Raw genomic sequence first — 22,965 nt, 5'->3', positions numbered from 1 at the left:
AACAATAGATGAATGAGTTCCCGGAGGATGTGACGATGGCTTGACTGAAGAGAAGTGGATTCTCTGATGCCGATGAATGTTCAGCACTTCAGAAAGTCTTAAAATTTGTGTCCGTCATTTTATGATTTTATCTGTCATTTTTTTGTCAAGTTATTTGTTTTACTAAGCAGACATCTGAATTTTGAAAGGATTTAAAAATCATGTATAACCTTCATAGGTGCGTGAACTTTCAATGCAGCTCTACGAGAGCGTAGCATTTAATTCTCTCGCACACCGTGCAAACGTCCATCGCAAACCGCCAAGCAAACGTTCGTCGTGCGGTTCATTTCGTTCGGATTTTTCCCCGAGCATGCAGCAGGTTGTTGTTTCCCATTTTCTGGCGCAAATCGCGTTTTTTCCAGCAGTATTTTTAACCGCCCGGGCCAACCAGATTTATCCCGCTCTGGCGCATAACAGTCGGCGCAAATCATATGTTTTTGCAACATACCCTTATCCTGCTTCCGCAACCAGCACTGCCAAGCACTGCTCGGGAAATCGATCGGAACTGGACCCGCACTGTGTGGAGGGTAGCGCGTCTCGGGTTTCCCGTTCCCGGATGGTTAATATGTTTGTTCTTTTTCCGCTTTGCATCACTTTGATAGTTTGGCCAAAATGGGGGACCCGGTTGTGGTGGGTGGAAAACGGACAGAAGCCGAGTTGGTGGAAAATCATGGGTTTTTGTTTGTACACCCGAAGCGAAGGAGTAGTTTTTCTTGTGCAGTATACGAATAATTAAGGGCAACTTTATCCAGCGCAAAGTTTGCTTGGTGGGTGCTTTTAAAGTTTCAATCCGTTCCGTTGGTTTCCGCTATGCTTGATGCACACTGCAAGACTTTAAAGCGCAAGAATTGTGTCCGATAACCGGGCGGTTGGCGTAATTAATCGAAGACGGGGGCAGATTATTGAACTCGGTGGTTAAAAATAAATGATGATGGTAGAAAATCGATAAGGGATTTTACCCAGCCCAACATTGTCGATGTAATGAAGAATGTGTGAAGGGTTTCATAATTTTTCCCTCCGCCAAGAACCGCGATGGAACCCAGCGCAGTAAGATTTACATTATTCATGCGTCGGAACAATGAATAAATAAATATCTTTTAATTAGTTTAGTATATCATCCGAACAAGGGGTTCCGGTTTTCTTACCCGTGCGAATAGTAGTATGAGCGTTTTTTCCACTTACCTGTAACGAAGAAAAGAAAAATGTTAACAATGGTTAGTTATTGTTACAATAATGCATTGAATAAAAAAAAGCATTTTATTGACAATTTCAATTGCAATAACAAGAAACTGTGAACCAAAACTACTTTTTCAACCTTGATTGTTACAGGGGTTTTTATATGATAGAACAACGCAAGCTATCACAACAAGCGCAGCACATGACTTTCCAACGGCCTTAGAAGACACCATAACCCCAGTAGGCATAGTTTACTGCAAGCACAAGATATCACAATGGCGGCGTATCGGGGTATAATGTCTAAAAAGTCTTGTTTTATTCCAATTTTTCTCCTTTTAGTGAAATAAATAAGATTAGCTGAAAACGTTCCTTTATTTGGTGCTTCAATATTCGGTTCAAATTCGATCGAAGAAATCTGTATCTCTTTGCCTTTTTGAACCTTGGGCAGCTTTCAAAGTAATTTTCTCTGAAGCTGGTATTATTTAACAATAAGTTAATGAAACAAGAAGCATTTACAGAAATATTATCAAACTTCATGGTACTCAAGGGATCAGCTCTAGAAACAGCTGATCAATCATTGCAAAGAAACGATGTAAAGTTTGAAAAGTTATTAAATTACAAAAACCAGATGCGTTTTTTTGTTACTCGCAACATCATTCTTCTTTTACAACTGCCCACACAAAATTTACCGTCCATAAATCACTGCGCCGTTCACAATAAATAATTTCACAACCGCAAAGCATAAAAAAGGGGAAATGTTTTTATTGATGACATAATGTTGCACGGTGCAAGTGCAATTATTCAATTTCACTCTTGCGCAAATCAATTTGAGGCAAATGGGTAATGATAAACGTGAGGGAATATTAAATTTACGATACATGGTAAACACGAGCGACCGAGTTGTAGCTCATTGTGCGCATACGTTGCAAAGCGTGAAAAAAGGGTAAATGTTTTTGGTAAATTTCATTACAATTTTTCGGACCGTTTCCATTACGCTGGTAAGAATCACATGGACGGATTTTACTTTTGGTTTGTTCTTTTTCGTTCGTGGGTTATTGAATAAAACTAAAGCACTTTGCCCATGAATATTTCTAACTAAAGCAATTACAATCACTATTCAATTTTTCGTTGCTTTGGGTGTTTACAGTGTCATGAAGCATTTTGTATATCATGAAATACAGCCATTTCCTTCCTGCCTACCAAATGCTCCCGAACGGGTGATCGCACACCGTCACACCTACCGTAAATGTGATAAATGTGATCTTCTCCACTCGACGGTGCCAGGACAATTTTTTGTGATTTCTGACGCACGATGCACTTCCTGCTATTGTTGCACAGAGGTGCATCGCAGCAGCGTGGCACACTGCCGGCAACGGTACCGGTGTGCGTTCCTTTGGCACCGGTTCCTTTGCGTGTGCTGGCTGGAGCATCGCTGATGTTGCTGCTTGTGACAGCGCTTATGCAACCGTTGCCTCTGCTGTTGCTGCTGTCCGTGACGTTGGTTTCGTTTTTGTCGCCGGTAATTACAATGTCCTTGCTGCGACACTGTTTCACTCGCTTGGGCATTTTCGAGCCGCGTGGCAAGTACACGTTCTCGTTCGCTGTGTACTTAAATTTTCGTCCGCACTATAGCGTCGGTTCACACACTGAAATCACTGCGATCACCCTTTTGTGCACTGTTGCGGTTTTTCTTCGTTCTATGCCTTTAATGTCTTGAATGCAATTCCAGATCCTTTGTCCTTTTACAGCGCGTTGCGCTGTTTGTGAAGAAGCGATTGCAACGGAAATAATGAAATCATCATCGCAGACTTATGATCCTTTCGCATCGTACCGTTACCGCCTACGACCGTTGTGGGTGAGTAAGTTTATTGTGGTTGTCTTTTTTAATTTGATTCTGTTATTTGAATTTCTTGAGCATCCTTGACGTTGGCGATGAAGTTTATAGAGGGAGTCGTGAAAACGATTGCTTCCGAAGGCAAACGATACGATTGTGCTGAGTTTATTGAGAAGTGTTTTTCTGTGTCATTTCACATAAACCGTTTTTCATAATTATGGGAAGGAATGATTAATAAAATTGATTGGCGTTTTTTTTATTAAGCATTGATTTGAAATTCATTGATTGAATCATATATCAACCATGCCTTTAATGCAAACGAAATACCTTGCGGCAATTATTGGTCTGTAGATTTTTCAACATTTGCCAATATTATTAACTGTCATTAGCTATAACGAGCTATGATGAAAATGAAAACAAAATTGTGTATATAAACTGCGCAATGTAACTGCACGGTGATTCGTCTTTTTTTAAGAATAGCATTTTAAGCAAGGTACGGTAAGGTACGTATGTTAATTTCTGAAGTTGTTAGGAAAATAACATGATTGTCTATGATTTCTACAAATTTTACGCTGTTACATTTCTGGCTACCCTTTATTCACCCGTGCCGGATAGTCAGTCCAGCTGACGGAAGATTGGTCGGGATGAAATTTTGGACCAATCTTGTATTGTGAAGACCGGTGTCGCTATCATTGCACGGCCCGGTGGTGCAAAGATTACAAAGAAAGTGCCCAAAGATTTCTTTACCAGCTTGAAATTTGCTCATCAAATTTCATCAGCGAAAGTAACGGAGGCAAGGTTCGTTCAATTCGGCTTCGCAGGCTTGCAGGTAATGGAAAGGATGGAAGAATTTATTACTTAAATATTTCTACAACTTGCACGAATCACACAAAAGTGTTTAGTTATGCTGAAGACTGTACGCATTGCAGATAGTAAATTACAAGTAAATTATTCTTCGTTAGTTTAAATTTCATGCTTTGTTGAAATAAGTTTCTGGATTTCTTCCTCAAACTGTGTACGGCACAGTTTCTGGAAATATTCTTTACGTTCCAATGGCAAAGGCTTTAACATTGTCGTACTTTCCCGCGCATTTTTCAACACGATTTCGCTTTTGCACGGCCCATTGTGAAACAAATTACTTCACAGGAAAGCGAACGATCGCATTTCGTTGTGCGCGTAGAAGACAAAACGGGGCACACCGTCTCGAGGGATTCAATTAGTCCCGAAGAATAATCGAGTTTGTTTGGGGAGGGAGTAGCATTTTTAACAAGTTTATTACAGCGAAAACGCGCACACGATGCAAACGGTTTTCACCCGTCTTCGAGATTGCTAAACGAATTTTCACACCGATCGGCCATCCAATTGGTAGCGGACCGCACCGTGCTCAGCACCCGTTTGCCGAATGCTTTCGTTTGGGTATGTTTCGCTGACTTGATCAATTTTTCTGGCATGTCGCATGGGGTCAGTCCTTGGCTGGCTCGAGCGTGCTGCTTCGTACCGATCGGACAGAAACTAATTATTTGATTTTGCGTCGCTCGCGTTTCACTACCACCCAGTACAGCGCTGACTGTTCAATGTATTCAGGTATCTGTTTATGCGGTACGCGACGTTGTTTGATGATGGGGAATCCGGCCCGGGCATCACATTATCGGGCGCGTTTGAGCTGCGGCCAATGCTCGGTGGTTGTTGCAGTATGCAGGCCGTACGCCGGGCCGAGCGGTTTGGTGAAATAAATAATTAAGAAGTCACCGAATGTGGTATGGGCCGGTTTCAGTGGAGTGCAGGCGAGGTTTTTCGTCCACTTACTGTGGCACATCATTAAAATGCCTTTCAGTTCCCTTCCTGGCCTGGGTTTGGTTGGTTGTTAGATTCGGAACGGTCGAATTGTGTACGCGCTGGGAATGTATTTAGATGCAGCAAAGGGAACTTAATAATGGTTGCATCGAACTTCAAACAAATGAGCCATTGGTGAAATTCAAACGTGACAAACGGAAAATCACGATAGTGAACTTTTTTTTTTCTAGCATTACTAAGAAGACTTATAATTTCAATTTATAAAGTAATAGAAAGTACTAAAATTATGAATGAATTTTTTGTTTTGAGAATGATGCACTGGTACAACGATGGTAAAATCAAAAACGCCTCAAATTCATGATTTATTTCACAAACGTGATTAAAATTGAATACAACAAAGAGTTCATCGGCTTAACGGCTCTAGGAGTATAGATCCAGCAATTTAGCGTCGAATAATGTTCATAGTTTTGGTCTGTATGATATCGATTCTTTAGTATGCATGGATTATTTGGTATAAAGTAAAATAAAATTATCTAGTGTTAAAAGATTTAAACACTCAAATAAATCATTATTATTAACAACATTATTAACAACGGTTTTTGATCCGTGTGATCTTGTTAAATATACTATAAACCGAGCAGTAAGTGCACATTACGAAAATTCACTTCACGACACATAACGAAACTTTAATGCAGAAAAGGGCGTACACTAGAGCAACAATGTTGATGGTAGAATTATTTTATGTCGAAAGAACAATTTTGAGCAGGTTTTTTTTCGTCTTGTGTGAAACAACATGCACATTACTGACGGGGGGCCTCGTTGTGCCCTTGACGTGGGAGAACTTGTTTGGCAAGGCTTGCTAATTGTACTGCTGCACAAAGCGAAGTATTTAGAGACATCACACTAAACACACTAATGCACACACACACACACAAACACAATGAAAAAGGGCAAACTTACACGAAATAGAACGTTTGCAAATGAAATCGAAGCGGTGCAAATTAACTTCACTAAATCCCGATGCACCAAAACCGGCCGCAGTGTGCAACATATAAACCGCGGAACGTACTATAGTGCGCACGAGTTGCGTTAAAAAGTGAAACTGAACATATCTCCATACAACACAACACGGGGGCTCTCGGCCACGATCAGGTCCACGATCGAGTGAACGAAACGAAGTGGCATGAACGGATGAACGAACACGAGATGATCGAAACGATCTTATTAAAGTGGCAAAGACGAGGTGGCGTAAGCTTTTCGGTTTAATGATGTTTTGCGCTAGCGTTGCTGCTAGTGTTGGTGCTATTGGTATTGTTGTCATTTTTAATGCCCCCCGCCAACATCACGCCCCCCACCCGATCCTTTCAGCCCTGTGATCCTCCCCTGTCTACCATTGTTTGCCTAGACCGCCGGAGCAAAAGGGTGTCGTGCAAACCCCCTAAAGCTCTATCAATTTATCATCTTTGATATGTTAACCCTTGGTTTGAAGATTTCGATAAAGGGGTGTTTCGTATTTATGCCTATTATTTTGATCTCAAAATACATAAATTTGCTCACCGAAATCTAACAAGTAATGAAAATAATATATCAGGGCGTAACTAAGAAGAATTTGGCTGTAAAAAAATGCTTTACCATCAAGGGTTAACCAGTGTAAATCGGATGCTGCAAGTTTCACCGACACACTGCACTGCGTGGCTATGGCGATGTTCATTGAAAGGCACACTAGGTGGTACTGTCGGGCAGTAAGGTTAAGTACCGGCATACCGTTCTTCGGCAACTGTGGCTTTGGCGTCTGCGCAAAGCAACGTCGCGTACCTTACGCGTGCGCAGAAACACTTGCTCTTGCTCGACAAGAGCCCGTTCGAGTGTTTCCCACCACCGCTGGGAAACTATTCAGCGTGGCACGCGGGTTCATGTGGGAGATGCAGCGTACACAAAAAGAAGAAAGAGCGAAACACAGCGAACGCAGACAAATAACAACACAGCACACAAAATTTCAATCACACACCAGCGCCGAGAGTGTTAAGGCGCACGCGAACATAGTTCTTTTGCTTGCGCAAACGCACGCAACGGGGACCGGATGGGTTCGTGTGCGCACTGGGTCACCTGGTTTGGGTTGGGGTTGGTGACGCAGCAGAAGCAGTGTACACCTTTGTGTACCGTTTCCATTCTCGTGTTTTGATTTGTAGTTTTTGTCATTATTTAACATTTATTAAATGGCGCACGGGCGCTCAGGCATTGCTTGTTATCATTCTCAGCAATGGTCTGGAATTGGTAGTTAGTTTACTATCTTTGCTGATGCGTTTAGCACTGATATCGCGTGTGGGTTTTATAAAACGTATAATTTTTATTAATTTTTGAAAATCTCAAAGGTTTTTAGTTGTGTTTATTGCTTTTCTGGATTGGTATTTATTTTATTTATATATTTTTCAAAACAATAATTGTTATTTATTATTTTTCTTTGAATATTTGTTATTGGTTATTTTTTGATCGTTATTTTAAACAGTAAACTGTAAAGTATTACTCCAATCATTATTGGAGAGCAGCAGAGCACAGTTCAACCCATCGTACTCACATTTAACCACAAGCCACTACATCACACGAGCGAATCGTTCACCTTTTTAGACACGGCAGATTAAAATTTTGCGGTTCTAAGGCCACACCGACAAAGAAACGCTAGGAAATGGTTTCGGGACGGGGGGAAAAAAGCCATCATCACCCAGCATCAGTGGGGCAGTGATTGTTTCCAAGATTAAGACACACCGCATACAGCTATGCGCCCGGTAATGTGGAACCGTACACAACTAACTGCAACAGTGTGGGACAGACGCTTGTTCCAATCTTTTCAAACCACACGCAACCGGGGCCGCACCCGGTTTGCGATACATTTTCGGTTGCCATCGTGACGGGAATGCATGCTGCGATGGGGGTTTAGTTTTTGCTCGCCTTGCCATGGGTTGCCATGGGTCATGACACGCACATTAATGTTTGTGCGGGCAACTAGTTCACCGTTTGTCCATTAGGACGGTTCGGAGTCAAAACAGAGTTTCGGAAAGGTCCAAAAGAAAAGGCCCGAATGTACGCTAGACGCCGGCTTTTTGTGGTCGCCCCCATACGGTGGAGCTCCATAGGCGAGCACAAGCCTTATTCAGTGACGTTCTGCACCAGCTGGGAGAGATAATGTCGCGTGGCGAACGCGCACAGAGATCGCCGTCCCGTAAGTGGTGCTGTTCGATCCGTTTTGCTTGATGCTCGTGTGCGGGTAATGAATCAATTTTTCATTTTCAAACCTTCCGTACGAGCTGGGCCATGTACGGACGAACGGGGGAGTGCACATAATCTCACCACAAAGGTACGTGTGCCGGAGTCCGTTTGCAGATTAGCACATATTAATTAAGTCTGGCATATTGTTGGCGAGGCGACTTTTTGATCCGGTTATGGTGATCGATGCACGCGAAAATGTGGTTGCTCTTTGATGCACTTTGCAAATCGAGCCGCTAACCGAACGGATTAATGAACGTGGGTCGATGGAACAATGGAGTACAAGCAACGGAGGGCGCCTGTCCGGTGTGAGTAATGAACATGGTTCGAACAGTGACACCACACAATGCAGTGAAGCAATGTGTGGTGAATAAAACGGGATTAAAATTAACTGTGATGCAAAGTTCGATGCACTTTTGCAACATGCTTATCAGAAAGCTAGTGATTTATAGTTCAAAAACTGTTCAAACGTGGGATATATTGGATGCCGATTGTAACAAGAATGTCCACTCGAATCAACACTCTATGAGAGATTTATCCTTGGAAAAGAACGCTTTCTGCTGGGTATTAATAGTAACACTTTATCAAACACCATTTTCTGCCCCACCAGAGTGTGTCCCTTTCCGATATGATCGTTGACCCGACTCGGACAACATCACTCATTAGCTTTCGATCGTCGTTTGGACTGCTTGGGTCCGCATGTGCCGATACAATCACGGTGTCGTTACGCACACTTTTTTGCCATTCTTTGACAGCGCGCGATGGATAGATTAGTTTCGATAGCGGATTGCCTGGGCCAGACTGTTGATACATTGTGTTTAGCGGTGTTCAGCCTAGGGTGGACCGGGGTCGCGTCGTACAGATTGCGTCTGAAACCAATTAAACGTCAGCGCAAGTTCCATTCGGATGGGGGTTTCCTGTGCAATGAATACCCTGTCATTTTTATGCTGTCAGCACATGGGCTACCTAACGGAGGCTACTCGTTGTCGAGTGTCAAGCGGACCTTGGAAGGGTTGTTTGTTGTTTCAGTTTTTTTTTGTTTTTGGTTCTCCTGATCCGATGTGTTAGGCTTGGAGGGATTAAAGGGTTTGGTTGTCGAACGATTGTTGAGCGTATTGTTTTTTAACAGGTGCAAGGCTCTTAAGCCAAGGAGAGCAAGTTGGGTATTAGCTTTTTCTAGAGCTAGATAAGCCAATGTTTTTGTGTGTTGTTTAAAAGTAAACAGATGGTAGGGTACTCATTATTGTATGACAAAACGAGGACTTCAAACATGTTACATAAATTAAACATTACTTAAACATTTTAGGTTATTTACAAACCACTGATATACCTTTAGGACCATTTTAAAATTATGTATACAAGAAAAAAGAACTGGTTTTAGAATTTGTTTCCACTCTAGAGCGAAGAACTTTTACATCTCGAAGAATTCCGTGTGCATGGCCAATCTAGAATTTAAAACACATTAAAAGAAACCCGTAGCTACAAATAGAAGTCGATTTTTGGCCCTAAGACAGCAGATAGGTGCTTCACGTGCATCAGAAGCTCAGCATGAAGTTGACAATTGTTATGAAAATAATCGTGATGATTTTGGTGAAAAATTCGAATTTCGTATTGTGTCCTCACAAAGTATCTTTCGAAAATTACCTCTGAAATCCATGATTATTTCCTGGAATGATGGATTAGGCTAGGTCATTCCAAACCATCCGCACTGCTTTATCATGATATAAAGGAGTGGTGATGGTTTGGAATGATCTAGCCTAATCCAGCATACCAGGAAATAATTTGGAGAGTGTGATTGGCTGAAAATAATATCAATTACAATAACAAGGAATATTGAAAAGGCAGACAAAAAAGCATTAAAGTTCATTTGAAATCATATTTGAAAAGGTCATAATAATAAGAAAGACTTAATACTGCTGATACAAGGACTATTTGCTACCACACCTTTGTAAGCGATTCAACTAGTAAACGAAACTCCAAAAAATAAAAATACCCTCAAACGAATAAGTCCTTCTGTTAAGACTTAATTCTACATGAACATAACGTCTGATTTGAGGTGTTTCTGTAAGGCATGTTCATGTTAATCCCTTTCATCGGTAGCGACCAACAGAATAAAAAAGGGAACATAATTGCTTACAAATTACTACACCAGTGTGTGTGTGTGTTTGCTTTCAACATAATGAGTGCTAAGCAGCCGACAGCGCATCATTTGGTGTGTTTTTTTTTGTTTGCTTCTGCTGTCCGTTGGTGTGATTATCTTTTCAAATAATCTCCTTAAAACATCTCTCCCGCTAACCATCTTACACGTGTTCGGTCGTAATCAGTCCAAAGTGACTGGTATTAAGCCAATTAGTGTCCGGCGATACGCAAAACATCGCTCCCGCCAACGTGCATGTCATTGCCTGGTGTGTGTCTTGTGCCCATGCTGTCCATGCTGCAACCCGGTGTTGGTTCGTTTCGTTTTTTTGTGTCCACGGCGGATTCAGTTTGTGCTTGCTTCACACACTCACACACGCCTTGCTGCCTTGGATGCTGCAGCAGGCCTAAGGAAGATCGTCTGGCTTTCGGAAGGTGGGTCGCACGCACGCACGTTCGCATGTAAATCAAGCATGCACGCAGTAAGGCACGCCGCTTGTTCCATGCCGTGTTGGTTTTTTTTTGGTTTTTGGTTGCAGCCAGAAGATTGTATCTGTGTGCTTTTTTTGTTCGATCCGGTGCGTTTACTTCTTGCACACGCAACAGGGCGAAGCTTGTCGAGGAGAGTGAGAAAATAAATATTGATGAAATATTTGCCTTCTCGCTGCAGTTCGCACTGCAAACCGGTTTGGGGCTATGCCGGTTGCAGTTTCGATATTTGCCCATTTTATTTCCCTTCAAGCGATTCTGCCGGCACATGCAGTCGTTGCGTTCAGTTTAAAGCCCACGGTAAAGTAGCGCTGCCGAAACGACGTTCACTTGGCTTGACAGTGCACCTTTTTTTCGCGGGGAATCCTTAATGTGTGACCGCCACCGTTTTCCAGACGAATGATCGTACGAACGATATCGAAATGAATCGAAAACAAAGCAGATAAACACAAAAAATGATAAATGTTTAAGGTCACTCGTAAAAAAATGGGGTACCAAAACAATGAGTTATGCTGCAGAATGTCCAATGATGATAGTTTTTTTTTTCGAGGGGGGTTTGTTTCTCTCAGCTTTTGAGAAATCATCGCATGTTCGCGAGAAATGACACGACTGAAAGCACTCGATCCGATGTAATTGGTGGTGTTTATTTGATTGATTGTATTGATATTGACGTTCGCTTCTGTTTGTTATTTTTGCTGCGTTAACATGACATTAAGGACAATAAGCAATTGTTTCATGTTCGCGGATAGTAATGAATGAGTTAAGTGGACTGTGTGATGATATGTGTTGCTGCTTACTTGAGAATATCAGTGCAATCCGTACATTGTATGGTTTGTATTTAACTACACCTCAGTCGAGGAGGGTTGCATTGCCATTAGAAAGGCGCAGGATGATAAAGTCCTTAAAGTCTTTTTAGTCCTCTACATTGAATCTAGCAACGGAAACATGGTTGGCCTGAGGTGAGTTGAAGTTATGGCATGGATGATTTCCCCAAAATGATTTATAATTATATTCTAAATTACTTTTTATGTTAACTTTCGAGTCTTAAATGGTTTACTTTCAGTTTATTGAATACAAATAGTATTCAAATTGAATAGTCTTTCGAAAACGACAGTAAAATTATCCGCTAAAATAAGATACAATCAAAAAGCTTTATGGCACCTTTGGAGCTTTCATTGAAAGCTTTTACATAGTGTTGAAAAGCTTTTTGATTGCATGTTTTTCCTTTGTATTTTTTTGTATTTATCCTGATGCTATAAAGCTTTTGTTGTGTTTCTGCCATAAGCTTCAGAGCGTATCGAACCCGTTTCTCTCGAGCTTTGAATGTTACTCTCACTTTGACTCTCTGGCAACTCTCTCTCTCTCTCTCACTTTCAGGACAGTAATCATCACGGAAATAATGAAGCGAAAAATCGAAAGCGCAACAGGTGTCGTTTCGCGCTACTTCCGTTCTTCGGTTCGGTTGTCCATCACCAGGACATGGGGATCGAAATCGGAGGAAAATCTCGTAAATCTTCGCTCTCCGAGTGCCGGTGGCAGTTTGACCTACGCGAGTCTGACCTAGCCAACTGGCGGGCCACGTGACAGATGGGCTAATTAGTTTTCCGCAAATGGTGCATAATGATTCTTCATGCGTTGTGAAGCGAAGCAATGGTCGAATGAACAGATTTATTGCAATTAAGTGTTAGCAAGCATGAGAGGCTGATCTATTTGGAATATTTAAGAGGTTGTTTGCTTTATGTTGAACTTAAATTAACATAGAATGTACTTATAAAACAATAAGGTATAATTTGGAAGCAAGTATTTTGGATAACGATGTAAAATTCATTTAAAAAACCGTATGTATTATTTTCAACTTTAAATGCCATTTTTAATTCATTATGCATATGAGTGATTGGAAAAGTCATTTGCTGTGCAGAACATTTGCAACATAACATAGTAATTTAAAAATTCATGAAATTTAATTCATAAAGCTTAGCATTCTCAAATTATAGCTCTAGCCGCACTGATTGACGGTTCAGAGTCGGTAGAGAATTTCAATTAAATTTGTAATACAGATGGACAGGTTGTTGGCAGGCAATTCATTTCCAACTCTGGTTGTTGGCTGTTTGGCCAATAGAACCTACAGTGAAAAAGTCTATGAAAAGAATCTGATAGAAAAGTGGAGGCAAGTAAGCTTTTGTTAAAATAAACTTGCTCTGGTATTATGTGCGCGGTAGTGGATGGATTCTACAATGGTAAGAGGACGAATAAAGGAAGGAAAAAGTTCTAATTAAATGTAGACTAAGGAGCATTTGTGTTGGTTTAAAATGCATGGAATGACCAGTGATGGTTTCTCAGGCCATTGTGCTTTTATAAATATTCTACCAGAACTTACAGGGTTGTTGTTTCAGTGAGTGGAACAGAGGATTCTGTTTTTACTTATTATTTATTCTAAGAATCAGTTGCAAGAGCATGATGCGCAAAATCAATTATTTCACACATCATTACTCATTCACCATGAATCGTAAAGCAGCAAGTAAGCGTGAAGTACGCTTTAGCGAGGTAATTAACGCTCACGAACCAAAGTTTCAATGATATTATCAGTCCGTTGACAATGTTCGTTTTGCCGCCCTGTCAATGCTGCATCTTTGTCACGGGCAAAAGTTCACCTTACGGTACGGAAGACCAGATTACAAAAGCTCTGGCTTTTGCTCGGTTCCGACAAGTGGAAATCGCTGATGGGCCGAAATTTCAAGTCGTACGCTACACCTCATGCACGTTTGAAGAGTACGGTGAAGTGTTGATATAATTGTCCCTTGGATGCCCTAAGGTCATTTTCTAGGAATGATGAAAAGTTTTCCATAATGATAACCGCCGGCATAATTACCATCGTTTCCACGCACCGCACAGGAGTCGTACGGTTGTTTTCGGCGATGGCTTTATGACGAGCAACTTTTTATTTGACTTTTCAATTGTGTTCGTTTGTAATTTTACAAAAGTTTTAGCAAACCGTGTGGACATGGTGTCGAGAAGTGGAGTGGACGCTTTGAACATTTCAATGATATACGACGACAAGCAGGGTTAGCGAATGTAAAATATTGGGAAATATTTCTTACGAAATGCCGCCGGCATCGAAAAAGGAAGTTCGAAAGAGACTTGAAGAATACATACTGTTCGAAGAAGTGTCAATAATCAAAAACAGCTTCTGATGCCTTATCATATTTGATGGAATAATTATTTACTTTTAGATTCCAAAAATACAACCAAATTAAACAGAGCCGCCTCCATTTGTTCGATCGTGATAAACACTGTGATAGATTAATTTTCAGACAAATTTATCCATTTTTCCTGGTAACTCCAAAAGAAAACATCCTTTGTAAGGGAATAAAATTTGTCTAGAAGGTTCATGTAAAATTTCCATCAAGAGGAAGCTTCAGGACCGGAACCGCACATCCCACGTGACCTGTACCCAAAAAATACAGCCTATCGTTCAATATTGTTTCCCATCATATTGAGCAGTACATGGAATTCTACGATAACACGGCGCTCATGCTTCGAATTTCAATGAAATCGAAATGTATCTTGCGGTTTAACTGGAAACCGTTTCGTTTGCCTAATATTTGTTATTCGTTGAATTGATTTCATCATTCAATGTTCAATGGGATGCAAGATGAGATTCAGCTAAACCTGCAACCATACACGATGTGGTTATTTTTACATTGCGATTTGATTGACTGGCGATATAAATATTTTATCACAACAGATTCACATACCCTTACTTTGAGTGATTGCTTCACGATTGTTAAGAGTTAAGTGGTTGAATGGAACGCTTTAAAAAATGTAAACTAAAACATGTGGCTGCGATTTACCATCATACCTTATTCGGTACAAATGGATTCGGAAAGAAACGGAACGGTAACCTTGTTTGTCGGAATGACCACGGTCGCACACTTGACAGAAGTGTACTGAAGCTTCTGATACGGCTTAGTGAGTTTGTAGCCCTGTGTCGCATTCGCCAGATTGTAGCTAGGGACAGAGTTTCTCTCGGTTTCAAGTATGGTTACTGTTGGATGGCGCTTAGAGAGCGAGGAAGAAATAAAAAAAACCCTCCCACAGCAAACTAAATTGCATCGTCGCACACTGTCGTTTGTGAGCTTTGCAACTCGTTTCTCGGTGAGTCGTTGGGTGCCATTTCACACGCGAAGATGACACGGCGAAACGGGTGCCTGGGATAAATGTAATATGGATTAAATGTTTCACTTAAGGATTATGCGCTCCATCCTGAAGGTAAGGACCGGGTAAAAACAGAAACCCACAAGATGAAGCGGATTGAAAAATTGCCCTGCCAGTATTTACGGTACGGTATAGAGCGATGCTATGGGCTCGTTAGGTTCCGGAATGGATCCAGATGCTAAAAGCCAATGGTATAGCACTAGCCCCATTTACACTGGACGGGTGGGCGTTTGAATCATCCACGTTTCACGGTGCTGGGGAAGACAAGCACCACACAGGAATCCAGGGTTTGGTACGTACCTTTCTCGAACCCGACTTTATCCTAGCAATTACAGTTTGTCACAAAACGTTTGAAACCCCAAGTTTAATGGTGGATCAACTGCACAGAAGCTGAATTGCTGACCGAGTGCCTGACGGATTGTCTGGCTCTAATTGCTGCCAGTGCTGGTGACCGATCATTTAATCATGATTCAAGCTGCTTTTGCTTTTGGATAAAAGTAAGTAGGAATTGGAATGAACGCAACACGTTCGAGTGGGCTTATTAGCAGTGTGTGCAAAAAAGAGAATCAATTATAAATTATTGTATCTTGTGAACTACTTGTTCGTGAAGCTAGATTTTAATGATCATATTTCTTTTAATATAGAAAGCTTCATTCCTTGAGCTTATTGACCAAAAAAATATGATTTGCATTATGAATTACTTCCTTTCGAAGGCAAAGATATGGAACATACGCTGGCGGAGAAATCAACTATTCGAAAGATTCCACAATGGCATGGAAAATGGTAAAAAAAGAACTCCCTCCAGAAATGGTGTCTTTGTTGTGAAAGTCTTTCAATTTGCTACTGAGTGCAATTTATTATGTGAAAACTTTCGCTTCATCGTGGCCAAGAAAGGTCATAGAAATTTTACTACTTTTGATTGCATTCTTTTAGTTTCACTTTTTCTGCACTGTTCGTGCGGGCTCGATTGCTTTAGAAATGAAAACAAAAGCTCCGGTTTTAAATTATCGTCACTGGTTAAAAAAAGGAATAGAATGTTTAAGTTTTTAAAGCCAGAAAACTTGCGAGTGGTTATAATGATAAATTTCTCGCGAGCTGGTGCATTTATCGCAACGCAAGCGACAATTCTACCGGTCACGTACAGTTCATGTTCCGACACGTTCCATTCCATCCCTTGTTTCCTGTTCCGCCAGGACGCTAGGGCGCAACATAATGAACCTCGTCGGGAACATACTTCAGTGGCGAATTTTATCCTTCCGTTGTGAATGCGCTCTCTACATCCGGATTCCGCGATTCTGTTGAGGTGAACCTTGTCGTCGTTTCTTTTGCCTAAGGGCTATATACCGGAGCTACGGAGGTGGAATAGAAACTAGCAACTTAAGTGCAGAATTTCCAACGGTTAGGGTTTCCGGTGTGTTTAAGCGTTTTAGCGATTTTACAAATTAGTGCGTAAGCTATCCCTTTTGTGTTTTCAGTTTAAATCGAGTAACAATGTTATTTAAATATTATAAGTACTATCGGTTGAATAATATCGAAATGCATTGCAACATACCGTAAGCAAAATATGACGTATGATAGAGTTTTATCCCCGAGATGTCTTACCTTAAAGTAAAAGAGAATAAAACATTGTTAGAAATATTCTACTGTAACACAATAACATGGCACAATGCACTGCAACATAATAAAGTATTAAGGGCCTTAATATCGCTCTGGAGTGTCCTAAATAACCTCAACAATTCTTTTCAATGTTTTACGAAAAATTTTACATCACCATCCCTTATTTTCCACATAAATTTGAAGCACATGTAAGTCACTTTAAAATACCGAAAATGTCTCCACTGCCTATCCCCATTAACCTTGAACATTTATCGACCAGCCAGCGGTTGACTGTGTGCACTGGTCATAGCATTCCATCCCATACGCCATATTATTCTACATCCATGTCATCCCATCGTACTCTAATCGAGCGTGCAGTATCTTCCAACTTCAAGTGACCTCTCTGCGACTACGCTTTTGTAAGAGCGCTCCATACTACGCGTAAGCGAGTCGGAGAACGGTGCCACTTCTCGGTGTCATCTAAATTGCAAACTATGGAATGTTTAATATAGAGCAAAGCTGTAAATAAAACAAAAGTTCCTCTATTCGTCCGAAGGTTCCCAACAATGGATGACTTTTAGCACCCCCAGACACCCTAGGGTAGAATTGAAAGAATTTTCCTCCCTCGTTGGTGTTGCGGTTTGGTACAAAAGGAAGCCAGGGTGGTGGAGAGACAGCGAAAAGACAAACGATAAAAGCGGCATGATATCCCTGGCTGGTCGTAGTTATCGAACGGCGCTTGGTTAGATCCCACCCTTGAGTGATGAAACCCTTGAGGTATGTAGTTTACCGAAAATGCAGAGTCATGATTTGCATACAGTATTTCACTCGAAATGTGTAGAAAGTTCCGCTGCAGGGCGTTGGTATCTTAACATTCAGCATTTGAATATTCAGGTAAAGTCTTACTCCGTGTACGGTATGTTCTGCTGGAGAAAGATAGACTAAGCATGAACAAAACAAATTGCAAACATCTTTGATGTCCAAAACAAAAGGCAGTTATTCCTGGTCTAAATGTACAAAAAGTATCATAAAAGCTGAATGTTGTTATCAAAAGAACTTTAACAATAAATAAAGATACATCCAATTGAACATGTCTGTCTGGCTCTATCAACCGTATTCTGTCATTATTTTTCTTTCTTTAAGACAAGAAAGAAATTAATGGAAATCTGCTACATCCAGCTTAGCTTGTTAATTATTGTAGCAGAACTGGAGATGGTGTGTAATCTCGTGAAATAATTTGCTGAAAATCGCAATAAATCGTCCTGATTTACAAGCGCAGCAAATTTAACACAAACGTACCATCCTACTCACATGAGTATCTTATCCGAGCACCCAAGTACCCAAGCACACTCGGAACATGAGAGATGCGTCCGGAGTGCGCGATTTGTGGGCACTGCTCGACCCAACCAACCGTGTACCCATGTACGTGTAATCTATAATTTCATTCATTAAAATCACTACGAAATTGAATAACATGCACGTGAAATTAGATTTCGCCGCACCATACAGCATCCCATCCGAGCTACCGAGACACACAGAACACAGCCTCGAGTCCGTGGCGGTGCGTTGCTAGCACGGTTACAAAACCTTGACAGCGAGCGTAGGGCGTGAAAGTGCGACAGCATGCCGTTGAATTCCGTTCACCCGAAAACGCACACCTCGCAGGGGTTTGTTTACACAAATTTAGTGTCAACCGTAACGGGGAACGGAATTCCTCCCAAAGCCGTATCGAGGTACCTGGCGTGTCGTGCGTCTTCATATATGGGGTTTGATTTTTCACCATGGTTGTTACCAGTGCAACTTGGGTGCCAAAGGTGAACAGGTTGAGTGAAGTGAAGAAGGAATGATATTTGTTGATCTTGAAAAGTGATTCGTAAAATAAACAAACATCACAGCCTTTGTGCGACTAGAGCGTCTATTAAATAGAAGGACAGCTTTCAACTTTATTGCATGGAGAGGAGTTAGAATAGGTTAGGCTCAGGCATATTATATGGATTACAATCATCTTTAACTGTTTTGAATTGCAAGTAAGACTATTATAAATAGGCATACCCTCTGACGTTTTACAAAACAAGTATTTGACGGGTCAACTTGTACGTAAATAAATTCAGAAAATGACCTTCAATTCAAAATGATTTTTTTAAATATATGACGTTGCAAAGTCAAAGGTACCTGACGAAAATATCTAGTCTATTGGTTGTCTGATTTATGTATCTTTTGAGTGATTTCTTGGACCCCGGTTCCTTCGAGAAAAATAGGTAATGAAATATTCAATTATTTGTTTACATGCAATTACATCCTTACGGTATAACTCCCCTGAGTTTCAATTAATGCAAAGTCGCAACGTTGAAAAATGATTATATGGAGTCAACTGACCTTTAAATTATTTTATAAACTTCATAGAGTATTGTACAATAATTAGTGAATAACCTATAAATTATGTACTTTTTATTGGGGAAAAAAATCACCAATGCATGTACGACAAATTTGATGCCTTTCTGAATGCATGTTAGCTAAATTGCTTCTGATCAAACTTTTATTGTTTGTAGTACTGCTCAATCAATATGATCTAAAATGATGTACATTGAAAGAGGGGACGAGTATGATTAAATTCTCCGAAGAAAGTTTAACCTTTAAATATCCGGCATAGGACGAGGTTTAATGGGAATCGTTTCGTTTCACATTTGCTTAGCGATTCGTTTGATTTGGCAGTCAGATGGATATGCTTGCATTACATTTTAAAAAAATTGCGTTGAGCCTTTCTTGGTACTTGTATTCCGTCTGCCTATTTATCCAAAGTACTTTGTTTTGTACCTCACATTCTTCGCTGCTCGTTAACAGAAGTCAGTTTCTGTCAGACCGAAATGAGATTTGCTTACCACCGCAGCGGGTGGTGGACAAATTTTTCATTTCATACACAATGGCGTTTTTATTCCGCTTGGTACGCTTTTCGGTGTACATTTCTTCCCTTTTTACCAGACGGCTTCAATGTGCATGAAATCGGTACGTCTTTAGTTCAACGTTTTTGCTTCTTCTCCCCTAGTGCCTTAGCTACACACCGCGGGGAGTCTAGTGAACGGAACGAAAATCAATATCCTAATCATTTTTGCTTGAGTCGGCATCACAAGAAAGGCAGTAGCATGATCTGAAAATCCGAACCAACTGGCTCGGATCTATCATGCAATGGAGCTTTCGGTGAGCATACAACGTCAACGCGCGATTGGAGCGATGAGATTGGTTAATGTTTGTAGCTTTCATCTTCATCTCACGGAAGTTTTATGTTATATCAGTTAAACATTTGGTGATTGCGATTGAGGATTACTGAAAATCTCAGTGCATTAGTTAATAGACATGAACGTAACCTGCGATAGCTTTGCCGTAAAATAGTACAACAACACTTTAATAATAGCATTTACGAATACCGCTTCCAATGTGTGACTACAAACAACTCGAAATGGAAAACCCAAACAAACAAACGCAAACAAATTTAACTGATGATGATTGAGCAAATTATCTTCGACCCACGAGCTGGCGTGACCAGCGTGCGTTATAGATAAACAACGAGAGAAAAGATCGATACGGTTGGCAAGCGATTCAGACCAGCGAGAAAAAAAAAATACGTGAAATCCTCAAGGAAGCGGAACAAAACAGCCAACGGACAATGTTTTTCTTTACATCGTGTGTATGTGTGTGTGTATCTGTGCGTATTTGTTCAGGCGTGTAGGGCTGCATCCTTGAGGCGTGTCCGCACTGTACGGTGTCTGTCGGTCGTTTGTCTCACGGACCATCCGCCATGTTGCGTACACCATGTGCGATCTGTGTATTTCATGGTTGAGATAGCACCGAGAAGCGTTAAACAGCTTCCTTCCGTAGTCGGCGGACTTGTTGACTGAGGAGAGGGAGTACTGGATGGGGCAAGAAAACGGGAATGAGTGATAACAATCGGATAACGATTTGATGGATGTGTGTCGACAATGTGTCCAGCTATGTTCGGGTGCGCGCTATGGTGGTAGTAGTGATGATTCTACACACGGTTAAAAGGAGACTAGGACGTTGCTCCATTTACCATTGTTGACAGTTTCCTTTTTAAAGGCTATTGGCACTCACATAGGCATATCACTGTGAGATTAGATTTGACATGTGGAAAATGAAGATACCCATGCATAATTGATTCGATTTTTTCTCCTTTGGGAATAATTAAAGAAAAAACATTATATGCATTAAATGAATTATGGAGTATCATCACTTATCCAAAGGGAAATCTCAAGCTCGTCCAATCGTCGTCTGTCTCAATTGACTGAAAACAGCTTCCAACGCTAACAGCATCGTAGCCAAAGCACATTATCATTTTATTATTAGATTCTTCCTCCTTGATGAAGGTGTTTTGAGATCCTCTGCCGTCATTAATGAAGCCTCTAGGGAAAATAGACAACAGCCAGATTTGTCATTTCGAACAACCTTCATTTCCCTGCGGAGACCATTACCAGACACCGAAGTGTAACCGTGTCCCACGGTCACAACATCGAAAGCCCATCAGAAAGTCTGTTAGACATCGCCATCGGTTGAAGCTGGCTTCGAAACTTTATCTCACCCAATCGGTACGTCACAGCAGGGGGGCTCGAATAAAACTTGTCAAATATTTCCCCTTATCCGCCGTTGAGCCTCAGTGGTTCGCACCTTTTTGGTCGGCGGTTATGTGGTGAACGGGACAAAGGGTGTTTCACACCGGGAAGAGTGTTTCGATCCTAAATCTGTTCGTTATCATATCACCCCCTGTGACAGCTATTTGTTTCACCGCAAGATTAATGACGCCTTGGCAGTTTATCCATGGTCGGAACTTATCCTTCCATAGCTGACGCACCCTTCTCAAAAGTGAAAGAGAAACAGCACGCGCGGCACTGTTTCTGCACTACGCACTTTAGCCGCACGCTTTGCGCCGTGCTCCGAAAACTTTACCCTCGCCCTAGAACTAACAATCCGCTTCCTTGGCAACGCGTTCCAAACCGTGGAGAACCCTTTTTCGGAGAAAGAACACCCAGTAATACTTACCTATGGTGTAGGTGTGTCCATCGATCTGAAAAGTGGCGCTTTTGCACTTCTTGAACACGCGCATACCCGCCGTCTGGGAGGCGAAAGGGTTTGATCCCACACCCACCGGGCGTGTGACACTTCGCGAAGGTCGCGAACTCACGGCGGTTCCCGGCAATGGGGTTGAGTACGCCGAGACGGTCGGCAATGATGCTGGTCTTGACGCAACCGGATGCGATCGATCGTACAATGACGATCGATGGATGCGGATGGAATCTTTGGTCATGGTTGTGGCAGCTGCTGCAGTAGTGGTCGTTGGTGGTGGTGGTGGCACTGACGAAGGATTATTACTTTTCAATGATTGATTGGTTTGGTTAGCCATCGTGTCCTTTATACACCGGCGCTTTGAGGCTGGTTATTCGTGGGTAAACTTAACTTCGTTCGCGTAGCATACTAATTGGTGGCTCAATCTTGAAGTCAGTGGGACGCATACTGTTGGGGCAGTTCAATACGATGGGTCAATATTGATTGGGGCCGGCGTGGAGATTTAGTCATCTTTACCACCTACCAGGCGGCTCCATTAATGATTTAGATGAAGCCATTTTGGTTGTATTAGAACGGGGAATATTAACACTGTTACTCATTTTTAAGCACACATAACTAAGAGGATGATAACATGGTAGCATGTTAATTTCTGACGAGATGTACACTGCTTAGAACACGAATCACTTGGTAGCAATTCAGTAACACTGTTGTCCCAAACACATTTGGGAATTATGTACTGCACCGTAGGACGAGTAAAAATTATATTTTAAGACGTTTTTTATGATATATTTCCCCCGTAAGACTCACTTTGGATGTTGCTTAATATACAAAATCACAAAAAACACTGACATTTTCACTAATTACTCAATGTTATAAATCACTACGTAAATGCATTGTGACATTGTTAACAACATTACAATAAGTAACTCATAACTCACAGCTTGCTTTTCTTGCGATATCCCAAATATTCCATTAGTAGAATAACAAATCTCCTTCTCGCCGGATCAGGTTGATGTACAAACAGAGGGATTATATTACTTTACCGAGTTTGACAGACTCAGTATTTGCAAATACAATCTGTTCGATTTGGGGTCCAATTGGCTCGGTATCTAAATTCACCGAGTGCAAACTAAGCCGTGCCTGAGCTTTTACCGAAAAAATGGATCTTTAAACGCAACGCAAAAGTATATGAAAGTGTCTGCGTGTGTGTGTGGGATTGGTATTTCTATGCTTCTTCTAGAATGAATAACAATGCCATCGAAATGGGATTCGTTACGCTTCGTGCAGACCAGGACCTAAACTCAAGTGGAAAGTGGTGGGAATGGGCCGTGCGAGTTTGTCTCTGACTCTGA

At 41.3% G+C, this 22,965-nt stretch overlaps 1 protein-coding gene across 1 annotated transcript in view; it reads right to left on the bottom strand.

Annotated features, from left to right (window-relative positions):
• Positions 1-21,950, bottom strand: part of LOC128712512 (dual specificity calcium/calmodulin-dependent 3',5'-cyclic nucleotide phosphodiesterase 1-like) — a 116,803-nt gene extending 94,853 nt beyond the window's left edge. The window contains exon 1 of the mRNA XM_053807403.1: positions 21,590-21,950. Coding sequence (XP_053663378.1) covers positions 21,590-21,950 — 361 coding nt within the window. The remainder of the gene's footprint in view (positions 1-21,589) is intronic.
• Between the last annotated feature and the right edge of the window lie 1,015 nt (positions 21,951-22,965).

The sequence above is a fragment of the Anopheles marshallii genome, chromosome 3 (assembly GCF_943734725.1).
Source record: "Anopheles marshallii chromosome 3, idAnoMarsDA_429_01, whole genome shotgun sequence".
In the NCBI taxonomy this organism is placed as follows: domain Eukaryota; kingdom Metazoa; phylum Arthropoda; class Insecta; order Diptera; family Culicidae; genus Anopheles; species Anopheles marshallii.
Note: the sequence above shows the minus strand (reverse complement) of the source record. Positions and strands in the feature narration are given on the sequence as shown.